Source organism: Caretta caretta, chromosome 2, assembly GCF_965140235.1.
Source record: "Caretta caretta isolate rCarCar2 chromosome 2, rCarCar1.hap1, whole genome shotgun sequence".
Taxonomy (NCBI): Eukaryota; Metazoa; Chordata; order Testudines; family Cheloniidae; genus Caretta; species Caretta caretta.
The window spans coordinates 237,889,385-237,909,106 of record NC_134207.1 but is presented as its reverse complement, the minus strand read 5'-3'; the positions used below and the strand labels follow the sequence as shown (position 1 = coordinate 237,909,106).

Genomic DNA, 19,722 nt, shown 5'->3' with positions numbered 1-19,722 from the left:
GTTACTATTACATTTCAATGTTCCAATAAAATCATTACAAGAATTATTAAATCTGATCCCTTGGCAGAGCCTGAGTTAACTTTCTCTCATCAATCTTCTTGAAATTTTGGGGAAGTTTTCCTGGGTTTGGTTTCTTCTTGGGTGTTCTTTATGGTAGTTTGCTTGTAGAGATGGACAAGATAAGTTGTGGGGTGCTTGCTATTTAAGCAGGGTCGAAGAGCGTGTGGGGGGGTACTGACTTCAGAGTTTTATATCTTTCTTCCTATTTTCATGAAATTATTGGAAAATACACCTCTTTCAGGCTGTTTAGATTCAAAGTTAGTTGCTGTCATTCTTTCATTGGCTCCATGCCTCATAGGGCTGGCTTAGGCTTCAGTTTCTGAAAATGAGGTCAATTTAATGAATATGCATAATTTCTAATTACCTTTGTTCATCTTGTGGTGGGAAAATCCCAGAAAACCTGTTAAAGTTAATCTCTAATTTTTCTTTTTATTCAATTCATTTTCTGAGCTATTTCTTCAATTTTATTAGAGTTCATCAGGAAATGAAATTCTGTTTTCAAAAAATCCAAACACTCCTGTTCTTTATATAAAAGATTTTAGTTCCTCAAATACATTCTTTTAAAATGAATAATTCTTAGAAAGTTTTTGTCTTCATTATTAAAGAAGTTGTTGATTCTTTATAACAATTTTTGGAGAGATTTTTTTCTCCTTGAGTTGGGTGAGAAGTTGTTTAAGCATGCCAATTAATTAATTATCTATTAATATAACTGTTCTGTACTTAAAAGGCTTATTACATGAGCAGTTAGTTTAGTAAAATCATTAGTCCAAGTTGGCATTTTAAACACTTCACCCTTGATATAGCAATGATATTAGGAAATTATATTAGACACTTTTCAGAGTAGCAGCCGTGTTAGTCTGTATTCGCAAAAAGAAAAGGAGTACTAGTGGCACCTTAGAGACTAACCAATTTATTGGAGCATAAGCTTTCGTGAGCTACAGCTCAAGTGAGCTGTAGCTCATGAAAGCTTATGCTCCAATAAATTGGTTAGTTGAAAGCTTATGCTCAAATAAATTGGTTAGTCTCTAAGGTGCCACTAGTACTCCTTTTCTTTTTTCATTAGACACTTTGCATTTAGTTAAAATACTTGCAAATACGTCATTTACAATGGCTTGTCATTTCAATATTTAAGAAATAAAAGTTTTCTCCAAAACATTTTCCAGCTATTCATATTTTCTCTAAAATTTTAGAGACACAAATGGATTTTTCTTGCAAAAGGATGGGGGTTGATCAAGGCTCACTTTACCCCTAGGTTTTTTGGTTTCATAGGGATTTTCAGGTCTACTTCTCTTTTAAGTCCTTTTCACCACATTGTGTTCACCAGTTACAAGCTTTATGATTAAAACTCCTGTCAAATAGTCTATATAAAAGCAGCACCAATCACAACAACCAAGCTTACATTCATGTTTTAAAGAAATAAAAGAAATTGTTATAAAAAGTTAAAGCAAGATAAAGTTTAAAATGCAGCTTTTCTGAATTTGTATGAACAGCATTTTATGGTTAAGGAGGAGTTATCTTCCTGACATTTGCTTGACCCCAAGCAGAAGCAGACACCTCCTGGAATTCGTTTGATTAGTGTGAACATTTTGTAACATAACTAGCTAAACATAGTATGTATTGTCATATTTCCAAGCATCCTTGCTATATTTTAGCTATATCTTAATATTCAGTAAAGACAGACAAGTTTGTAATGACCTAACATAAAAAATTAATAGTTGTATTAATATAATTTTTGCGTCTATATTGATGTCTCTCCCTCACAGATGAATTTGGCCTATTTTCTTATCAAATCTCACATATTAGGTTTTTGATTATTGGACATTCGTGCTCTTCTAATTACTTTTTAAATATTTTCAGTTGCAGACATATACATTCATACACAGTACAGATGCAAACAAAGAGAATTACACAAAAAAATGAAAAATAATCAAATGTTTTACTTCCCAGTTCTTAGGCACAGATAGCATTTCAAATCCCTCTAGGATAGGTATACTCTGTTTGCTCAATAGGGGGCAAACAAAGTGACCATTGACTCCGTATCAGATGACTGGAGGGTAGCTATTGTAACACCGATTTTTTTTAAAAGGCTCCGGAGGAGATCCTGGCAATTTCAGGCTGGTAAGTCTAACTTCAGCATGAGGCAAATTGGTTGAAACAATAGTAAAGAACAGAATTATCAGACACATAGATGAACACAGTATTTTGGGAGTCAACATAGTTTTTGTAAAGGGAAATCATGCCTCACCACTCTATTAGAATTCTTTCAGGGAGTCAACAAGCATGTGGACAAGGGTGATACAGTGTACCTGGACTTTCAGAAAGCCTTTGATAAAGTCCCATACCAAAGGCTCTTCAGTAAAGTAAGGAGTCATGGGATAAGAGGGAATTTCCTTTCATGGACCAGTAACTAGCTAAGAGATAGGAAACAAAGGCTAGGAATAAATGGCCAGTTTTCACAATGGAGAGAGGTAAATAGCAGGGTCCCTCAAGGATCTCTACTGGGACTTGTTCTGTGCAACATATTTATAAGTGATCTGGAAAAGGTGTGAACAGTGAGGTGCAACATTTGCAGACAATACAAAATTACTCAAGATAGTAAGTCCAAAGCTGACTGTGAAGAGTTACAAAGGGGGCTCAGAAAACTGGCTGACTGAGCAAGAAAATGGCATGTGAAATTCAATGTTGATAAGTGCAAAGTAATGCACATTGGAAAACAGAATCACAACAATACATACAAAATGATGGGGTCTAAATTAGCTGTTACCACTCAAGAAAGATCTTGGACTCATTGTAGACAGTTTTCTGAAAACATCTGCAGAATGTGTAGCAACAGTCAAAAAAGCTAATAGAGTGGAAGCTATTGCCCACCCCAATCACCTTTGTTGCCCCTCTCTGCACAATTTAAATCAATGTTATGCCACACATTGTATACTGTGTGCAGTTCTGGTCGCCTCATCTCAAAAAAGACACATTAGAATTGGAATAGGTGCAGAGAAGGGCAACGAAGGTGATTGGGGTGGGCAACAGCTTCCACCTGGAACATCTACAAAAAGTCCTTGAGCGCATAAGGGAGGCAGGACTAACTGTTAAGGCTAAGAAGTGTCAAATAGGCCTAAACAGAGTGACTTACCTTGGACACCAGGTGGGTCAAGGAACTATCAGCCCCCTACAGGCCAAAGTGGATGCTATCCAAAAGTGGCCTGTCCCAAAGTCAAAGAAACAGGTTCAATCCTTCTTAGGCTTGGCCGGTTATTACAGACGATTTGTACCGCACTACAGCCAAATCGCTGCCCCACTGACAGACCTAACCAAAAAGAAACAGCCAAATGCTGTTCAGTGGACCGGAAAGTGTCAGAAGGCCTTTAACAAGCTTAAAGCAACACTCATGTCTGACCCTGTACTAAGGGCCCCAGACTTTGACAAACCGTTCCTAGTAACCACAGATGCGTCCAAGCGTGGTGTGGGAGCAGTTTTAATGCAGAAAGGACCTGATCAAGAATTCCACCCTGTAGTGTTTCTCAGCAAAAAACTGTCTGAGAGGGAAAGCAACTGGTCAGTCACTGAAAAAGAATGTTATGCCATTGTCTACGCTCTGGAAAAGCTACGCCCATATGTTTGGGGACGGCGTTTCCACCTGCAAACCGACCATGCTGCACTAAAGTGGCTTCACACCGTCAAAGAAACTAACAAAAAACTTCTTCGGTGGAGTTTAGCTCTCCAAGATTTTGATTTCGACATCCAACACATCTCAGGAGCTTCTAACAAAGTGGCTGATGCACTCTCCCGTGAAAGTTTCCCAGAATCAACTGGTTAAAATCGTCCTTGAGATGTGGAAAATATTGTTAGTCTTTATGTACTTGGTAGTATATTTAGAGATGCATGTGTCTTATTAACTCTGTTTTCCTAGAGCTCCAGGAAGAAATCCCAGCCAGTGTTTCACCCTAGCTGAGATTTGGGGGGCGTGTCATAAAGATAAAGGGAAGGGTAAACCCCTTTGAAATCCCTCCTGGCCAGGGGAAAGCTCCTCTCACCTGTAAAGGGTTAAGAAGCTAAAGGTAACCTCGCTGGCACCTGACCAAAATGACCAATGAGGAGACAAGATACTTTCAAAAGCTGGGAGGAGGGAGAGGGACAAAGGGTTTGTCTGTCTGTGTGCTGCTCTTGCCAGAGACAGAACAGGAATGGAGTCTTAGAACTTTTAGTAAGTAATCTAGCTAGGTATGTGTTAGATTATGATTTCTTTAAATGGCTGAGAAAAGAATTGTGCTGAATAGAATAACTATTTCTGTCTGTGTATCTTTTTTGTAACTTAAGGTTTTGCCTAGAGGGGTTCTCTATGTTTTTGAATCTAATTACCCTGTAAGATATCTACCATCCTGATTTTACAGGGGGGATTTCTTTATTTCTATTTACTTCTATTTTTTATTAAAAGTCTTCTTGTAAAAACTGAATGCTTTTTCATTGTTCTCAGATCCAAGGGTTTGGGTCTGTGGTCACCTATGCAAATTGGTGAGGCTTTTTATCCAACATTTCCCAGGAAAGGGGGGGTGCAAGTGTTGGGAGGATTGTTCATTGTTCTTAAGATCCAAGGGTCTGGGTCTGTAGTCACCTAGGCAAATTGGTGAGGCTTTTTACCAAACCTTGTCCAGGAAGTGGGGTGCAAGGTTTTGGGAAGTATTTTGGGGGGAAAGACGCGTCCAAACAGCTCTTCCCCAGTAACCAGTATTAGTTTGGTGGTGGTAGCGGCCATTCCAAGGATAACGGGTGTAATATTTTGTACCTTGGGGAAGTTTTGACCTAAGCTGGTAAAGATAAGCTTTGGGGGTTTTTTCATGCAGGTCCCCACATCTGTACCCTAGAGTTCAGAGTGGGGGAGGAACCTTGACATGGTGGCACAGTGGTGGGATTAACCTGAAATCATTTGAGATCCAGTTGAGATTTTTTGAACTAGAAATACAGATTTTAAAAAGGAAATTTTTTTTTCTTTGGAAAGAAAGTCCAGAAAGCAGCTTTGAAACTGAAAGCAGCTTGGTTTCTCTCTGCTTTGTGGCCAAGCAGAGACAAAAGGGGATTATCTTGTGAATTGCAGGTTTTCTTTGCCTGGAGGCAGGGTACTTAACTCCTGCAGGGAACTTCACAGTCTTCCAACCCATTGTTTTTTTTTTTCTTTTCTTCCTAAAAGTAAATAGGGGGTGTGTGTTCTACCCATTTGCTTTTTCTTTGGGCTGGGTAAGCAGGTTTCCAAGCAGTTGGAGGTTTTTTGCTTTAATTTGGGCCCAGAGCAGAGACAAGGGAATTGTCTTTTTCTGTAGGCTGACAATCACTATCAGAGAATAGGTATTCTATTCCAGCACAGCAAAATTTTACAGCCAAGTTTTGTTTGTTTATTTCTAAACCTCGGGTGTAAAGTTAGTTAAAAACAGAGAGGTTAGAATGACCAAATCCTCAGCTCGACTACAGCTGGAATTAGCCAAATTTCAGGCTGAGGAAAGACAAAGGGAACATGAAAGACAGATAGAACTCATGCAGCTGAAGAAGGAACAAGAAATGGAGGCAAGAAAGCATGTGGAGGAGGAGAGGGAAAAAGAGAGGAAGCATGTGGAGGAGATGGAGAGGATAAAGGCCCAGCAGAATATACCAACAAACCCTAGCAATCCTTCTCCAGGTACCACTTCCCATCCCAGAAAGTTCCCCACCTACAAGGCAGGTGATGATACTGAGGCCTTCTTAGAAAACTTCGAAAGGGCCTGCCTTGGGTACAACCTCTCTACTGACCAATACATGGTAGAGCTGAGGCCGCAGCTCAGTGGACCCTTAGCTGAGGTGGCGGCTGAAATGCCTAAAGAACACATGAACAAGTATGAACTGTTTAAATCCAAGGCGAGAGTCAGAATGGGGATAACACCCGAGCAGTCTCGTCGGAGGTTCAGAGCCCTAAGGTGGAAACCAGACATGTCATTTACCCGACATGCCTACCACATTGTGAAACATTGGGATGCCTGGATATCAGGAGCAAGTGTTGAATCTCCAGTAAATTTGCCCTTCCTAATGCAAATGGAACAATTCTTAGAGGGTGTTCCTGAGGAAATAGAAAGATACATCCTAGATGGGAAACCCAAAACTGTAATTGAGGCAGGAGAGATTGGAGCCAGATGGGTGGAGGTGGCAGAGAAGAAGAAAACTGGTCGCAGTTGGAGCGGAGACCAGAAGGGACCACCCCAGACCACACCCTATTACCGGGGGCCGCCCAAAGCCCCACCTACCTCCCAAAGAGCCCTCCAGACCCCTTATCGTCCCACCACCCCGTTCTCCAGCAGCCCTCCTCGCCCCAGTGACCCGTCAGCTGGACGATGTTTTAAATGTAACGAGCTGGGGCATGTAAAGGCCAACTGCCCCAAGAACCCCAACAGATTACAGTTCATTGCACCGGAATCACACCAGAGGTCCACAGGCCCAGATACCTCCCAGATACCCTTGGAGCGGAGGGAAACTGTGAGTGTGGGCGGGAAGAAGGTCACCGCGTGGAGGGACACCGGAGCACAAGTGTCAGCTATCCATGCTTCCTTAGTGGACCCCAATTTAATCAACCCAGAGATCCAAGTGACGATTCAACCCTTCAAGTCCAACTCTTTCAATTTGCCTACAGCCAAGTTGCCTGTCCAGTACAAGGGCTGGTCAGGAATGTGGACTTTTGCAGTCTATGATGATTATCCCATCCCCATGCTGTTGGGGGAAGACTTGGCCAATCATGTGAAGCAGGCCAAGAGGGTGGGAATGGTCACCCGCAGCCAGGCTAAACAAGCCGTGAGGCCTAGCTCTGTTCCAGAAACTTCTATCAGGACCCAGTCAGAGGTGATGGACCTGGACCCCAGGCCAATGTCTGCAACAGCAGTAGTGGATCCAGTCCCAGAGACCCAGACGGAACCAGTCCCAGAACCGGAACCAGCCGAACAACCAACACCAGACCCCGTGTCAGCACTGAATCCAGTACTTGCAACCTCAACAACAGAGGGCCCCACCGAACCTGAACTGGCAGCAGCCGATAACCCGACCCAAGAGGCTCAGCCGGAGCCTGAATCCCAACATAGTGCACCAGCGGAGAGCGGTTCACAGTCAACAGAAACAGCTCCATCCCCTATATCGCTTCCAGAGGGACCAAGCCTAGGTCCACAATCCCATGAGGAACTGATGTCTCCAGCATCAAGGGAACAGTTCCAGACCGAACAGGAAGCAGATGAAAGCCTCCAGGGAGCTTGGACGGCGGCACGGAGCAACCCACCGCCTCTCAGCTCTTCTAATCGATCCAGGTTTGTTATAGAAAGAGGACTTTTATACAAGGAAACTCTTTCTGGTGGACACCAGGAAGACTGGCATCCTCAGAGACAGTTGGTAGTTCCAACTAAATACCGGGCCAAGCTCTTGAGCTTAGCCCATGATCACCCTAGTGGCCATGCTGGGGTGAACAGGACCAAAGACCGTTTGGGGGGGTCATTCCACTGGGAGGGAATGGGCAAGGATGTTTCTACCTATGTCCAGTCTTGTGAGGTGTGCCAAAGAGTGGGAAAACCCCAAGACCAGGTCAAAGCCCCTCTCCAGCCACTCCCCATCATTGAAGTTCCATTTCAGCGAGTAGCTATGGATATTCTGGGTCCTTTTCCGAAAAAGACACCCAGAGGAAAGCAGTACATACTGACTTTCATGGATTTTGCCACCCGATGGCCAGAAGCAGTAGCTCTAAGCAACACCAGGGCTAAAAGTGTGTGCCAGGCACTAGCAGACATTTTTGCCAGGGTAGGTTGGCCCTCCGACATCCTCACAGATGCAGGGACTAATTTCCTGGCAGGAACTATGAAAAACCTTTGGGAAGCTCATGGGGTAAATCACTTGGTTGCTACTCCTTACCACCATCAAACAAATGGCATGGTGGAGAAGTTTAATGGAACTTTGGGGGCCATGATACGTAAATTTGTAAATGAGCACTCCAATGATTGGGACCTAGTGTTGCAGCAGTTGCTCTTTGCCTACAGAGCTGTACCACATCCCAGTTTAGGGTTTTCCCCATTTGAACTTGTATATGGCCGTGAGGTTAAGGGGCCATTGCAGTTGGTGAAGCAGCAATGGGAGGGATTTACACCTTCTCCAGGAACTAACATTCTGGACTTTGTAACCAACCTACAAAACACCCTCCGAACCTCTTTAGCCCTTGCTAGAGAAAACTTACAGGATGCTTAAAAAGAACAAAAAGCCTGGTATGATAAACATGCCAGAGAGCGTTCCTTCAAAGTAGGAGACCAGGTCATGGTCTTAAGGGCGCTCCAGGCCCATAAAATGGAAGCATCGTGGGAAGGGCCATTCACGGTCCAGGAGCGCCTGGGAGCTGTTAATTATCTCATAGCATTCCCCACCTCCAACCGAAAGCCTAAGGTGTACCATATTAATTCTCTAAAGCCCTTTTATTCCAGAGAATTAAAGGTTTGTCAGTTTACAGCCCAGGGAGGGGACGACGCTGAGTGGCCTGAAGGTGTTTACTACGAAGGGAAATGTGCTGGTGGTGTGGAAGAGGTGAACCTCTCCATGACCCTTGGGCGTATGCAGCGACAGCAGATCCAGGAGCTGTGCACTAGCTACGCGCCAACGTTCTCAGCCACCCCAGGACTGACTGAACGGGCATACCACTCCATTGACACAGGTAATGCTCACCCAATTAGGGTCCAACCTTACCGGGTGTCTCCTCAAGCTAAAACTGCTATAGAACGGGAGATCCAGGATATGTTACAGATGGGGGTAATCCGCCCCTCTGAAAGTGCATGGGCATCTCCAGTGGTTCTAGTTCCCAAACCAGATGGGGAAATACGTTTTTGCGTGGACTACCGTAAGCTAAATGCTGTAACTCGCCCAGACAACTATCCAATGCCACGCACAGATGAACTATTAGAGAAACTGGGACGGGCCCAGTTCATCTCTACCTTGGACTTAACCAAGGGGTACTGGCAGGTACCGCTAGACGAATCTGCCAAGGAAAGGTCAGCCTTCATCACACATCTCGGGCTGTATGAATTTAATGTACTCCCTTTCGGGCTGCGAAATGCACCTGCCACTTTCCAAAGACTTGTAGATGGTCCCCTAGCGGGATTAGGAGAATATGCAGTCGCCTACCTTGACGATGTGGCCATATTTTCGGATTCCTGGGCAGACCACCTGGAACATCTACAAAAAGTCCTTGAGCGCATAAGGGAGGCAGGACTAACTGTTAAGGCTAAGAAGTGTCAAATAGGCCTAAACAGAGTGACTTACCTTGGACACCAGGTGGGTCAAGGAACTATCAGCCCCCTACAGGCCAAAGTGGATGCTATCCAAAAGTGGCCTGTCCCAAAGTCAAAGAAACAGGTTCAATCCTTCTTAGGCTTGGCCGGTTATTACAGACGATTTGTACCGCACTACAGCCAAATCGCTGCCCCACTGACAGACCTAACCAAAAAGAAACAGCCAAATGCTGTTCAGTGGACCGGAAAGTGTCAGAAGGCCTTTAACAAGCTTAAAGCAACACTCATGTCTGACCCTGTACTAAGGGCCCCAGACTTTGACAAACCGTTCCTAGTAACCACAGATGCGTCCAAGCGTGGTGTGGGAGCAGTTTTAATGCAGAAAGGACCTGATCAAGAATTCCACCCTGTAGTGTTTCTCAGCAAAAAACTGTCTGAGAGGGAAAGCAACTGGTCAGTCACTGAAAAAGAATGTTATGCCATTGTCTACGCTCTGGAAAAGCTACGCCCATATGTTTGGGGACGGCGTTTCCACCTGCAAACCGACCATGCTGCACTAAAGTGGCTTCACACCGTCAAAGAAACTAACAAAAAACTTCTTCGGTGGAGTTTAGCTCTCCAAGATTTTGATTTCGACATCCAACACATCTCAGGAGCTTCTAACAAAGTGGCTGATGCACTCTCCCGTGAAAGTTTCCCAGAATCAACTGGTTAAAATCGTCCTTGAGATGTGGAAAATATTGTTAGTCTTTATGTACTTGGTAGTATATTTAGAGATGCATGTGTCTTATTAACTCTGTTTTCCTAGAGCTCCAGGAAGAAATCCCAGCCAGTGTTTCACCCTAGCTGAGATTTGGGGGGCGTGTCATAAAGATAAAGGGAAGGGTAAACCCCTTTGAAATCCCTCCTGGCCAGGGGAAAGCTCCTCTCACCTGTAAAGGGTTAAGAAGCTAAAGGTAACCTCGCTGGCACCTGACCAAAATGACCAATGAGGAGACAAGATACTTTCAAAAGCTGGGAGGAGGGAGAGGGACAAAGGGTTTGTCTGTCTGTGTGCTGCTCTTGCCAGAGACAGAACAGGAATGGAGTCTTAGAACTTTTAGTAAGTAATCTAGCTAGGTATGTGTTAGATTATGATTTCTTTAAATGGCTGAGAAAAGAATTGTGCTGAATAGAATAACTATTTCTGTCTGTGTATCTTTTTTGTAACTTAAGGTTTTGCCTAGAGGGGTTCTCTATGTTTTTGAATCTAATTACCCTGTAAGATATCTACCATCCTGATTTTACAGGGGGGATTTCTTTATTTCTATTTACTTCTATTTTTTATTAAAAGTCTTCTTGTAAAAACTGAATGCTTTTTCATTGTTCTCAGATCCAAGGGTTTGGGTCTGTGGTCACCTATGCAAATTGGTGAGGCTTTTTATCCAACATTTCCCAGGAAAGGGGGGGTGCAAGTGTTGGGAGGATTGTTCATTGTTCTTAAGATCCAAGGGTCTGGGTCTGTAGTCACCTAGGCAAATTGGTGAGGCTTTTTACCAAACCTTGTCCAGGAAGTGGGGTGCAAGGTTTTGGGAAGTATTTTGGGGGGAAAGACGCGTCCAAACAGCTCTTCCCCAGTAACCAGTATTAGTTTGGTGGTGGTAGCGGCCATTCCAAGGATAACGGGTGTAATATTTTGTACCTTGGGGAAGTTTTGACCTAAGCTGGTAAAGATAAGCTTAGGGGGTTTTTTCATGCAGGTCCCCACATCTGTACCCTAGAGTTCAGAGTGGGGGAGGAACCTTGACATGCACTAAAGTAGCTTTGATGCTTCAGAAGTAGTATGTAGCCTTCCCTAACCACCTCTGCAGACCTGGGGATTAGTGAGCAGAGAGGCAGGTCTGTACAGCCAGTGGAGATATACCTCTTTCACCTACCAGCCACACAGAGGGCTAAAAAATTAGCACTCTACAGTATCTATAAAGCACACGTGGATTAAGAACTGGCCAACTGACAGATCTCAGAAAGAAAAGGAGTACTTGTGGCAACTTAGAGACTAACAAATTTATTTGAGCATAAGCTTTCGTGAGCTACAGCTCACTTCATCAGATGCATTCAGTGGAAAATACAGTGGGGAGATTTATATACACAGAGAACATGAAAAAATGGGTGTTACCATACACACTGTAACGAGAGTGATCAGGTAAGGTGAGCTATTACCAGCAGGAGAGCGGGGTGGGGTGGAACCTTTTGTAGTGATGATCAAGGTGGGCCATTTCCAGCACTTGACAAGAACGTCTGAGGAACAGTGGGGAGTGGGAGGGGGGGATAAACATGGGGAAATAGTTTTACTTTTAGAAGATTAGGGTTGGAAGAGACCTCAGGAGGTCATCTAGTCCACACACACCCTGCTCAAAGCATGACCAATCCCAACTAAATCATCCCAGCCAAGGCCATTAAATTTCACTTTTATTGAACCAATAAATTTAAAAAACAAAAAACAAAGGAAAGACAAACTTTGAAGTATATTTTATTTTAAGATAAGATTTTTTGTGTGTGGCCATTTTTTATAGTTTTGTAATTCTCAACTGTGTGACATGTGCCTTAATACTGAACTTAAGAACTCTAATTACTCCACTGACATTGGCTAGAAAATGCTTTATTATCATAGCACACATCCTGTTTTAGAATTTATATTTTACTTTCATCTAATTTGTGGATACTTATACTATATCATTATATAAGAAGAGATCACATTTTAAACTAAATCTGCATTTAATCTAAAGTCTTAAACTTGATTGTTGAAGTGCCAGTAGAATTCAGTTTGCATACAACACATGAGATTTCAAAGGGTATAACATAATTTTGTTTAAGTTTAATGGGGAGCTAACTATTTCCATGCTTGTTAAAATCTATGCTGTATGACTTGTGTAATGATAACTACAAGGAAGAGAAATAATTATTGTGGTCACAAGTAGTATTATTTGTGCTGTAGAACTAATGTTTTGGGACATATGAAAAATATTTTGTAGTGGTTTTGCTTGAAAAATGTACAGTAAGCTGTGTAAGCAATTTAGAAGCAGAAAAACAAAATACATTAATATTTTGCATGTTCTGTTTTATTTAATATGGGAGAATACGAATTTTTTTAAATACTTGGAACATACCAAATATCATATGTCAACCATTACATATGTAAAAAATAACTATAACATGAATTATTGCATGATAAATTAAAATATAGTTAAAGTTTAGTGAGTATATTCCTTAAAGGAAAAGACATCACTTGGAGCGCTAGACACACATTCCTTACATGTGCGTAAAGAAATGAAATGACATGGGTCTTTAAACACCTTGTTATAAAGCAAAGCAAGTTTAGACTATATCTATAGCCTGAGCTATGGTATTAAGATTATATATTTTGTAAAAGGACAACTGTTAGCCTTTTTGAACTCTCAGACCACAGTGTTTGCTGTAGTTTTGGGCTTTTCTATCATTTAGACAAGCCAGCTATATGATATGTTGGGGGGGAAAAATCATTTCTCTAGGAAAGCTGCTGAAAACATTACACAGTATTTTGGTATGGAATGTACTGTGTTCAATAGGTTTACCTAATACTTAAAGTTAGGCACATGCTTAATTACCTTGTGGAATCAGAACCATACTAATGACTAAACAAACAATCAGGCTTATTTTTAGAGAGACAAGGTGGGTGAGGTTGTTACACTGAAAAATAGATTTTGGGATGCCCCTATAATAGCCTGTCGATTGTCCCCTTAGTCTATCCTTCCTGAGGTATAAATTCCCAGGGTTGTTAAGGAAACACTAAAGGACATGGATATAACCTTCTGATAAGGTAATTGACACAGGCAGTATTCTTTCCAAAACAAAATATTTTTTATTAAAGTGTAACTTTAGCGCCCTCATGGCCAAGATGGAGTCTGCTCTGCAGGCAGCTCCCACCAAGAGAAGGTGCGTGCAGGAATGCAGCGGGGAAAGTCTCTTCCACTCCAGGGGCACCGGTTCCAACCCTCCTCCCCTCTCCCCAACCCCCCTCCCCGGAGTGAACACACACCGGAAAAGTACAATGAATATAGGAAAGGGAAATACTTATTTACAGAGAGATGAAAGGAGAAAAATGGGAAAATATAAGGGGAGTGGTAAAACAGCATTGCATTCAACACAGGGCCCCACAGGCCCAGTGGTACTATAGTGTGAAAGGGCAGACACTGAGCAATATGTCTGCACACAGAGTTCAGGAATCCTGGGCAAAGTTCCAGTCCAGTGAGTCTTGGGTGCTCATGGTAGTCTTCGGGGTCAGCAAACTTTCCCCAACAAACTCCTCTAGTGGTGCTCTCTGCAAAGCCACAAAAAATGACAACCTCCTCACTTAACTAGCTAACAGCCTCCCTCCTTATTCCTTCCTCCTTATTCCCAATGCAAAGTCACGAGCCCCAGTACTCATAGCCCCATGCAGCTCTGGGCAGTAGTGATACTGGGTCCAGTTCCGGTTTGTCCTTCTCAGGTGATTCCTCCCTGGCACAGTGCTCCTCCTGGCTCCTGTCCTGGGGTGTCCCAGATCGGCCTCTCTGTCCCTCCCAGGTTTCAGGCAGGTTCTTGGCTGCTTCACTCTGTGAGGGCCTGCTTGCTGCAGCCCTTTTGACTGGTGCTCCCAACACACTCTCTTGCTCTCCCCCTCAGGAAAAAGATTTAAAGGGGCCATGTTCTCTAAACCCCAAAGGGGTTACAAAAGTAACTAATAATCCCCAATACAATATAATCTAAAAATTCTAAACAAGGCACAAAATCCCTGACACCAATCCCTTATTGCAAGTTAAAGAGCATTCAGACTACCATAACATATAGTTTAAATGATTCTGAGCGTAGCGCTTTGTTACAAGTGGTCAGTGGGAAGACTGAAAAAATTGGATTTGTTTAATCTGGAAAAGAGAAGACTGAGAGGGGACATAACAGTTTTCAAGTACATAAAAGGTTGTTACAAGGAAGAGGGAGAAAAATTGTTCTTCTTAACCGCTGAGGATAGGACAAGAAGCAATGGACTTAAATCACAGCAAGGGAGATTTAGGTTGGACATTAGGAAAAAATTCCTAACTGTCAGTGTGGTTAAGCTCTGGAATAAATTGTCCAGGGAGGTTGTGAAATCTCCATCATTGGAGATTTTTAAGAGCAGGTTAGATAAACACCTGTCAGGGATGGTCTAGATAATACTTAGTCCTGCCATGAGTGCAGGGACTGGAATAGATGACCTCTCAAGGTCCCTTCCAGTCCTATGATTCTATGAAATCGCTGACAGCAGTTCTTAAATAATACTTTAAATATTATATAAGTAAAATACAATCAAAACACAAACAAACATTCCAAGGATACACACGATAAATACTGTGCCAAACTATACTATACTAAAAATTATATCAAAAACTGGCAAATTTACTAAGTACTGAGTTTACAATGCACCGGGCCCACACTCAGAAGGGGCCCCAATGCCTGGACCATTGACCAACCCCTACCCCACCTGTCGCCCCACCCAAGGCTCCTCCTGCTGCTTGCTCGTCTCCACCCCTTCCCCTCCTCGCTCCCTGCTTGCTTCTTTCTGTCCCCTCATTCCCATGCGAGGGGCCTTGGGGGGGAAGAGGCAGAGTGGGGGGCAGGGCCTCAAGGTGGAGCATGGGTGGGGCCTCAGGAGGGAAGAGGCCGAGCGGGGGCAGAGCCTCGGTGGGGAGTGCAGGCGGAGCAGAGGGCGGGGCTATGGTCCAGGTGCCGGGGCCCACAAAAGATTAATCCCGTCCTGAGCTTATTTTATAAATCAATTGGTATCCCTTTAAAATCTCGATTGCTGCTTTGTAAATCTTTAATCACTGTTGCTGTTCAGCTCCTGGTCAGCCAGCTTTGCTCCACTCTGGTTTTCTTCTCTCTCTTTGCAGCAGCTTTTCTGATTTCTGTCCAGTGGCTTTCTCTTTGCTGGCTTCCAGTTCCCATCTTCTCCTGATTGAATCTCTCTCTCCAGTGCAGATCTTCTTCTGCAAACCTGTTTGCTGTTAGCTGGCCTTTTATGCGGCACTGTAATGTTCTTCTAATATACCTGTCTAAGAAATGTACATGCCCAGTATCAACCATTACTTCAGAGTTCTGATTAACAGCTCTGACCTTTAAAACGAGTTGTGACCTGTATGAATGGGCTGTGGCCAGCTAGCTGCTCAGTTAACTGACCTCTCTGTCACTCCTTACTGCACATGCTCAGTAGCCACTAATCTTGCACATGCTGACCTAAGTTCCCTGTAAGCTGCGTGGCTGCACAGCAGGCTATCATGGGCCGCACAGGCAGGGAGAAGGGCCCCTCTCCTGCCCTGGTCCAGCCGAGCCTGAGCTGCCAGGGAGAGAAGCCCCTCCCCTGCCATGGCTGGGGAGAGGAGCCCCTCCCCAGGCCAAGCCCAGCCCCGCTGGAACCGCCAGGGAGAGGAGCCCCTCCCCTGGTCCAGTCCAGCCCTGCCGGAGTTGCTGGGGAGAGGAACCCCCCCTGCCCTGGTCCAGCCCCCCTAGAGCTGCCAGGGAGAGGCACCCCTCTCCCGGCCCAGCCCAGCCCCGCTGGAACTGCTGTGACCAAGGCAATGCACTTCTCCCTCAGCCCACCCCTGTCGGAGTTGCCGTGGTCGGGGAGAGGCGCCTTGCACCCAGCCTTGAGCTGCTGTGGTGAGAGAGGGCTGGGGGGAGTCCTCTCTCCCTGCCACAACCCTGGGACAGTGTGCACCCCAAACCCCTCATCCCCGGCCCCACCCCAGAGCCCACACCTCCAGCCAGAGCCCTCAACCCCCCCACACCCCAACCCTTTGCCCCTCCCACACGCTGAAACCCTCTGCCGCACCCCCACCACACATCACCTCCATGTTGTGCACATAACAAAATTCCGCACATGGACGTAAAAAATTAGAGGGAACACTGATGCTGACTGTTGTCATTTACCTCAGAGCTGTGATTCTGCCAATCACCCCCGCGCCCCATGGCTATTTGCCATGGCACCATCTTAGAAATCCTGGGTTTTTTGCTGAGCATGCTCAGTGTCCACAGCATTCATCTCAGGGTGGAGTGACTGTTGCTTATTCAGAATAAAAATCAGGCAGACAAAGTGAAGACCGGAGAATTCCTTTAGTAACACGGTAATATCTTTATTGGACTAACTTCTGTTGGTGAGAGAGACAAACTTTCGAGCTTCCAGAAGAGCTCTGTGTAAGCTTGAAAGTTTATCTCTCTCACCAACAGAAGTTGGTCCAATAAAAGATATTACCCCACAGATCTTGTCTCTCTAATATCCTGGGACTGACATGTCTACAACAACACAGACTTACTTTTAGGTATTTTCCCAGTAGAAGATAAATATCTCTGACATCAGAGTGTGTCCTTTGTGATTGAGCAGTTTTTGTAAGAGCGGATTCTTGTATCTGTGGATATTTGACTGCATTCATATCAACTTTGTTGATTAACAGAACAAGCTTGTCAAATGTAGGGTTTCTGATTGGAAACCCTATCATATAGTTTTCTCACATTCATAGTTTGGTTTGTTTTCTCATGTATTCCCTAGCTAACTTTTGTGATAGCCATTGTAGGATACCTAGAGTTAGGTGTTTATCAGTTTATATACAGTTGACCTACCATTTTGGTTGTATTGTTTTAAGGAAAGTGCTGCATGCTATGAAGCTATAAAGTAAATTTCTCATAAAATCTACTCATTTCAGATTAGGAATTACAACCCATTTTTTCAGTGACTTTCCAAATTTCAGTGTGCCAGGCATGTATTAGGAAATTATCCTCCTTTGCAATATCAAAGTCCTTTGCAATATCATCAATTTCAGTTAAGAGACATGGACCTGAGCTGCAAAATTCAGATCTAGATGTGGGCCCAACTTTCATAGAGTTCAAAGGGATGTTTGGATATAGGGGTTTTATAGATTAATAGATTTTAAGACCACAAAGGATCATTATGATCATCTAGTTTGACCTCTGATATAACACAGACCATGGGACTTCCCTGAATTAATTCCTGCTTCCATCTAATAGAACTAGACTAGAGCATATCTTTTAGAAAAACATCCAATCTTGATTTTAAAATTTCCAGTGATGAAGAATCCACCACAATCTTTGGTAAATTGTTCCAATGGTTAATTACCCTCACTGTTAAAATATATGCCTTATTTCTAGTCTGAATTTGTCTAGCTTCAACTTTCAGCCATTGGATTTTGTTGTACCTTTGTCTGCTAGACTGAAGAGCCTTCTATGATCAAATTTCTGTTCTCCAATGGAGATACTTACTAGACTGTGATCAAATCACGCCTCAACCATCTCTTTGATAAGCTAAATAGATTGAGCTCCTGGAGTCTCTCTTTATATAAGGTATATTGTTTAATCCTTTTATCATTCTCGTGGCTCTTCTCTGAACCCTCTGCAATTTATCAACAGTATACAGTGGACGCCAGAACTGGAGATGATATTCCAGTAATGGTAGCACCAGTGACATATCCAGAGATAATATAACCTCCCTACTCCTACTCAATATTTCCCTGTATATACATTGAAGGATTGCATTAGCACTTTTAGCCGCTGCATTGTACTCTAAGCTCATGTTCAGCTGATTATTCACCTTCACCCTTCAGACTTTCAGTTTCAGTGCTTTCCAGATTGCAGTAGACCATTCTTTGGCGTAGATGTATGACCTTACATTTGACCATATTTAAACACACATTATTTGATTGCACCCATCTTACCAAGCAAGCCAGATTGTTCTATATCAGTGAACTGTCTTTTTAACTATTTACTACTCCTTCAATTTTTGTATCATCTGCAAACTTTATTAGTAATAATTGTATGTTTTCTTCCATGTCACTGATACAAATGTTAAAATAGTATAGGGCCAAGAACTGATATATAGGGTCAGTTTCAGTATGTTTATATAATAATAAGGTTGTATTTTACCTGTAGCTATAATAATTTTTACATTATTTTAGGGAGGTAACCAGACAGCTACTGTAATTGCATTATGTTCAATGAGAGATTTTAACTTGGCTCAAGAAACTTGTCAACTGGCCATCAGAGATGTTGGGGGTCTTGAAGTATTAATTAATTTACTTGATACAGAAGAAATTAAATGTAAGGTAAGTAAATTTGTCTAAATAACTTGAGCTGTGTATATGCTAGCTAATATTAGAATACTCTTCTCCCCCCCCCCACCACATCCCATGGAATATATGGTATAAAGAAGTGTTGTTTAATGGGTTCCAGTTAAAAGAGAGAACATGTTAGATAATCCATTATTTTAAATGATTGCTAGCTAAAATAATTATATATTCTTAAATAATGCCTCACATTTAATATCTTCCTCTGTTTAGATTGGTTCCTTAAAAATCCTGAAGGAAATTAGTCTGAATTCACAAATCAGACGTACAGTTGCTGATTTTGGGGGCTTACAAATAATGGTGAAAATACTAGATTCCCCAGATAAGGATCTGAAATGTTTGGCAGCTGAAACGATCGCTAACGTTGCCAGGTTTAAACGAGCACGAAGGACAGTAAGACAGCATGGAGGAATCAAGAGACTAGTAAGTAGATATTAAAATCCTCACATTTACTGTATTTATGTATTTTTTTCCACTTGATAAGTCATTTGTTAGCCAGGAGAAAAAAATTGTTGTATATCATTAAAATGCAATATAATTACATTCTTCCTGATTAACAGTAAATACACTAAGAATTCTTTGTTTTTTGTCAGGTTGGGCTACTGGACTGTGTTCCATTGGGATCAGCCAATCTGACTCCACATCAGGAAAAAGATATTGAAGTAGCACGCTGTGGGGCTTTGGCGCTCTGGAGCTGTAGCAAAAGCACCAAAAATAAAGAAGCAATTCGTAGGGCTGGAGGCATTCCATTGCTGGCTCAGTTGCTAAAGTCCCCACATGCAAACATGTTAACACCTGTGGTGGGGACATTACAAGAGTGTGCATCCGAGGTAAGCCAAACAACTACTTAGGCTATGTGTACACTTATGGCGGCATGTAGAGTACAGGCACTACATGTGTAGGTACATGTGTCGGAAGCCTGCCTTAGCACACCCGCTGTGCCACTGACCGAGAGCCTGCGCTCCAACCCCCACCCAATCCCCTGTCCCAGCCCTGAGCCTCTCCAAACCTGGAGCCCCCTCCTGCACCCCAAGACCCTTGTCCCCGGCCCCACCCCAGAGTCTGCACCCCCAGCCTAGAACTGGGTCACCAGAAAAAAAGTTTGAAAACCACTGCTCTATTCTATTTGCCTAAGCCATGCCTCATTGATACTGCTATTTACACCTGCTGGGCATGTGAAGTATAAGTGCAGTGTAGACATACCCATAGTTTAACTAGTCTACTTCTAACCTTTTTAA

At 43.1% G+C, this 19,722-nt stretch overlaps 1 protein-coding gene across 4 annotated transcripts in view; it reads left to right on the top strand.

The window, feature by feature from the left end:
* Positions 1-19,722, top strand: part of ODAD2 (outer dynein arm docking complex subunit 2) — a 205,434-nt gene that overhangs the window by 69,094 nt on the left and 116,618 nt on the right. For all 4 annotated transcript variants that reach the window (XR_007354920.2, XM_075125940.1, XM_048837795.2 and 1 more), the window contains exons 11-13: positions 18,317-18,463; positions 18,698-18,907; positions 19,078-19,314. Coding sequence is in view for 3 of the 4 variants with exons in the window: in XM_075125940.1 (XP_074982041.1) it covers positions 18,317-18,463; positions 18,698-18,907; positions 19,078-19,314 (594 nt within the window). In the remaining variant the exon portion in view is untranslated. The remainder of the gene's footprint in view (positions 1-18,316; positions 18,464-18,697; positions 18,908-19,077; positions 19,315-19,722) is intronic.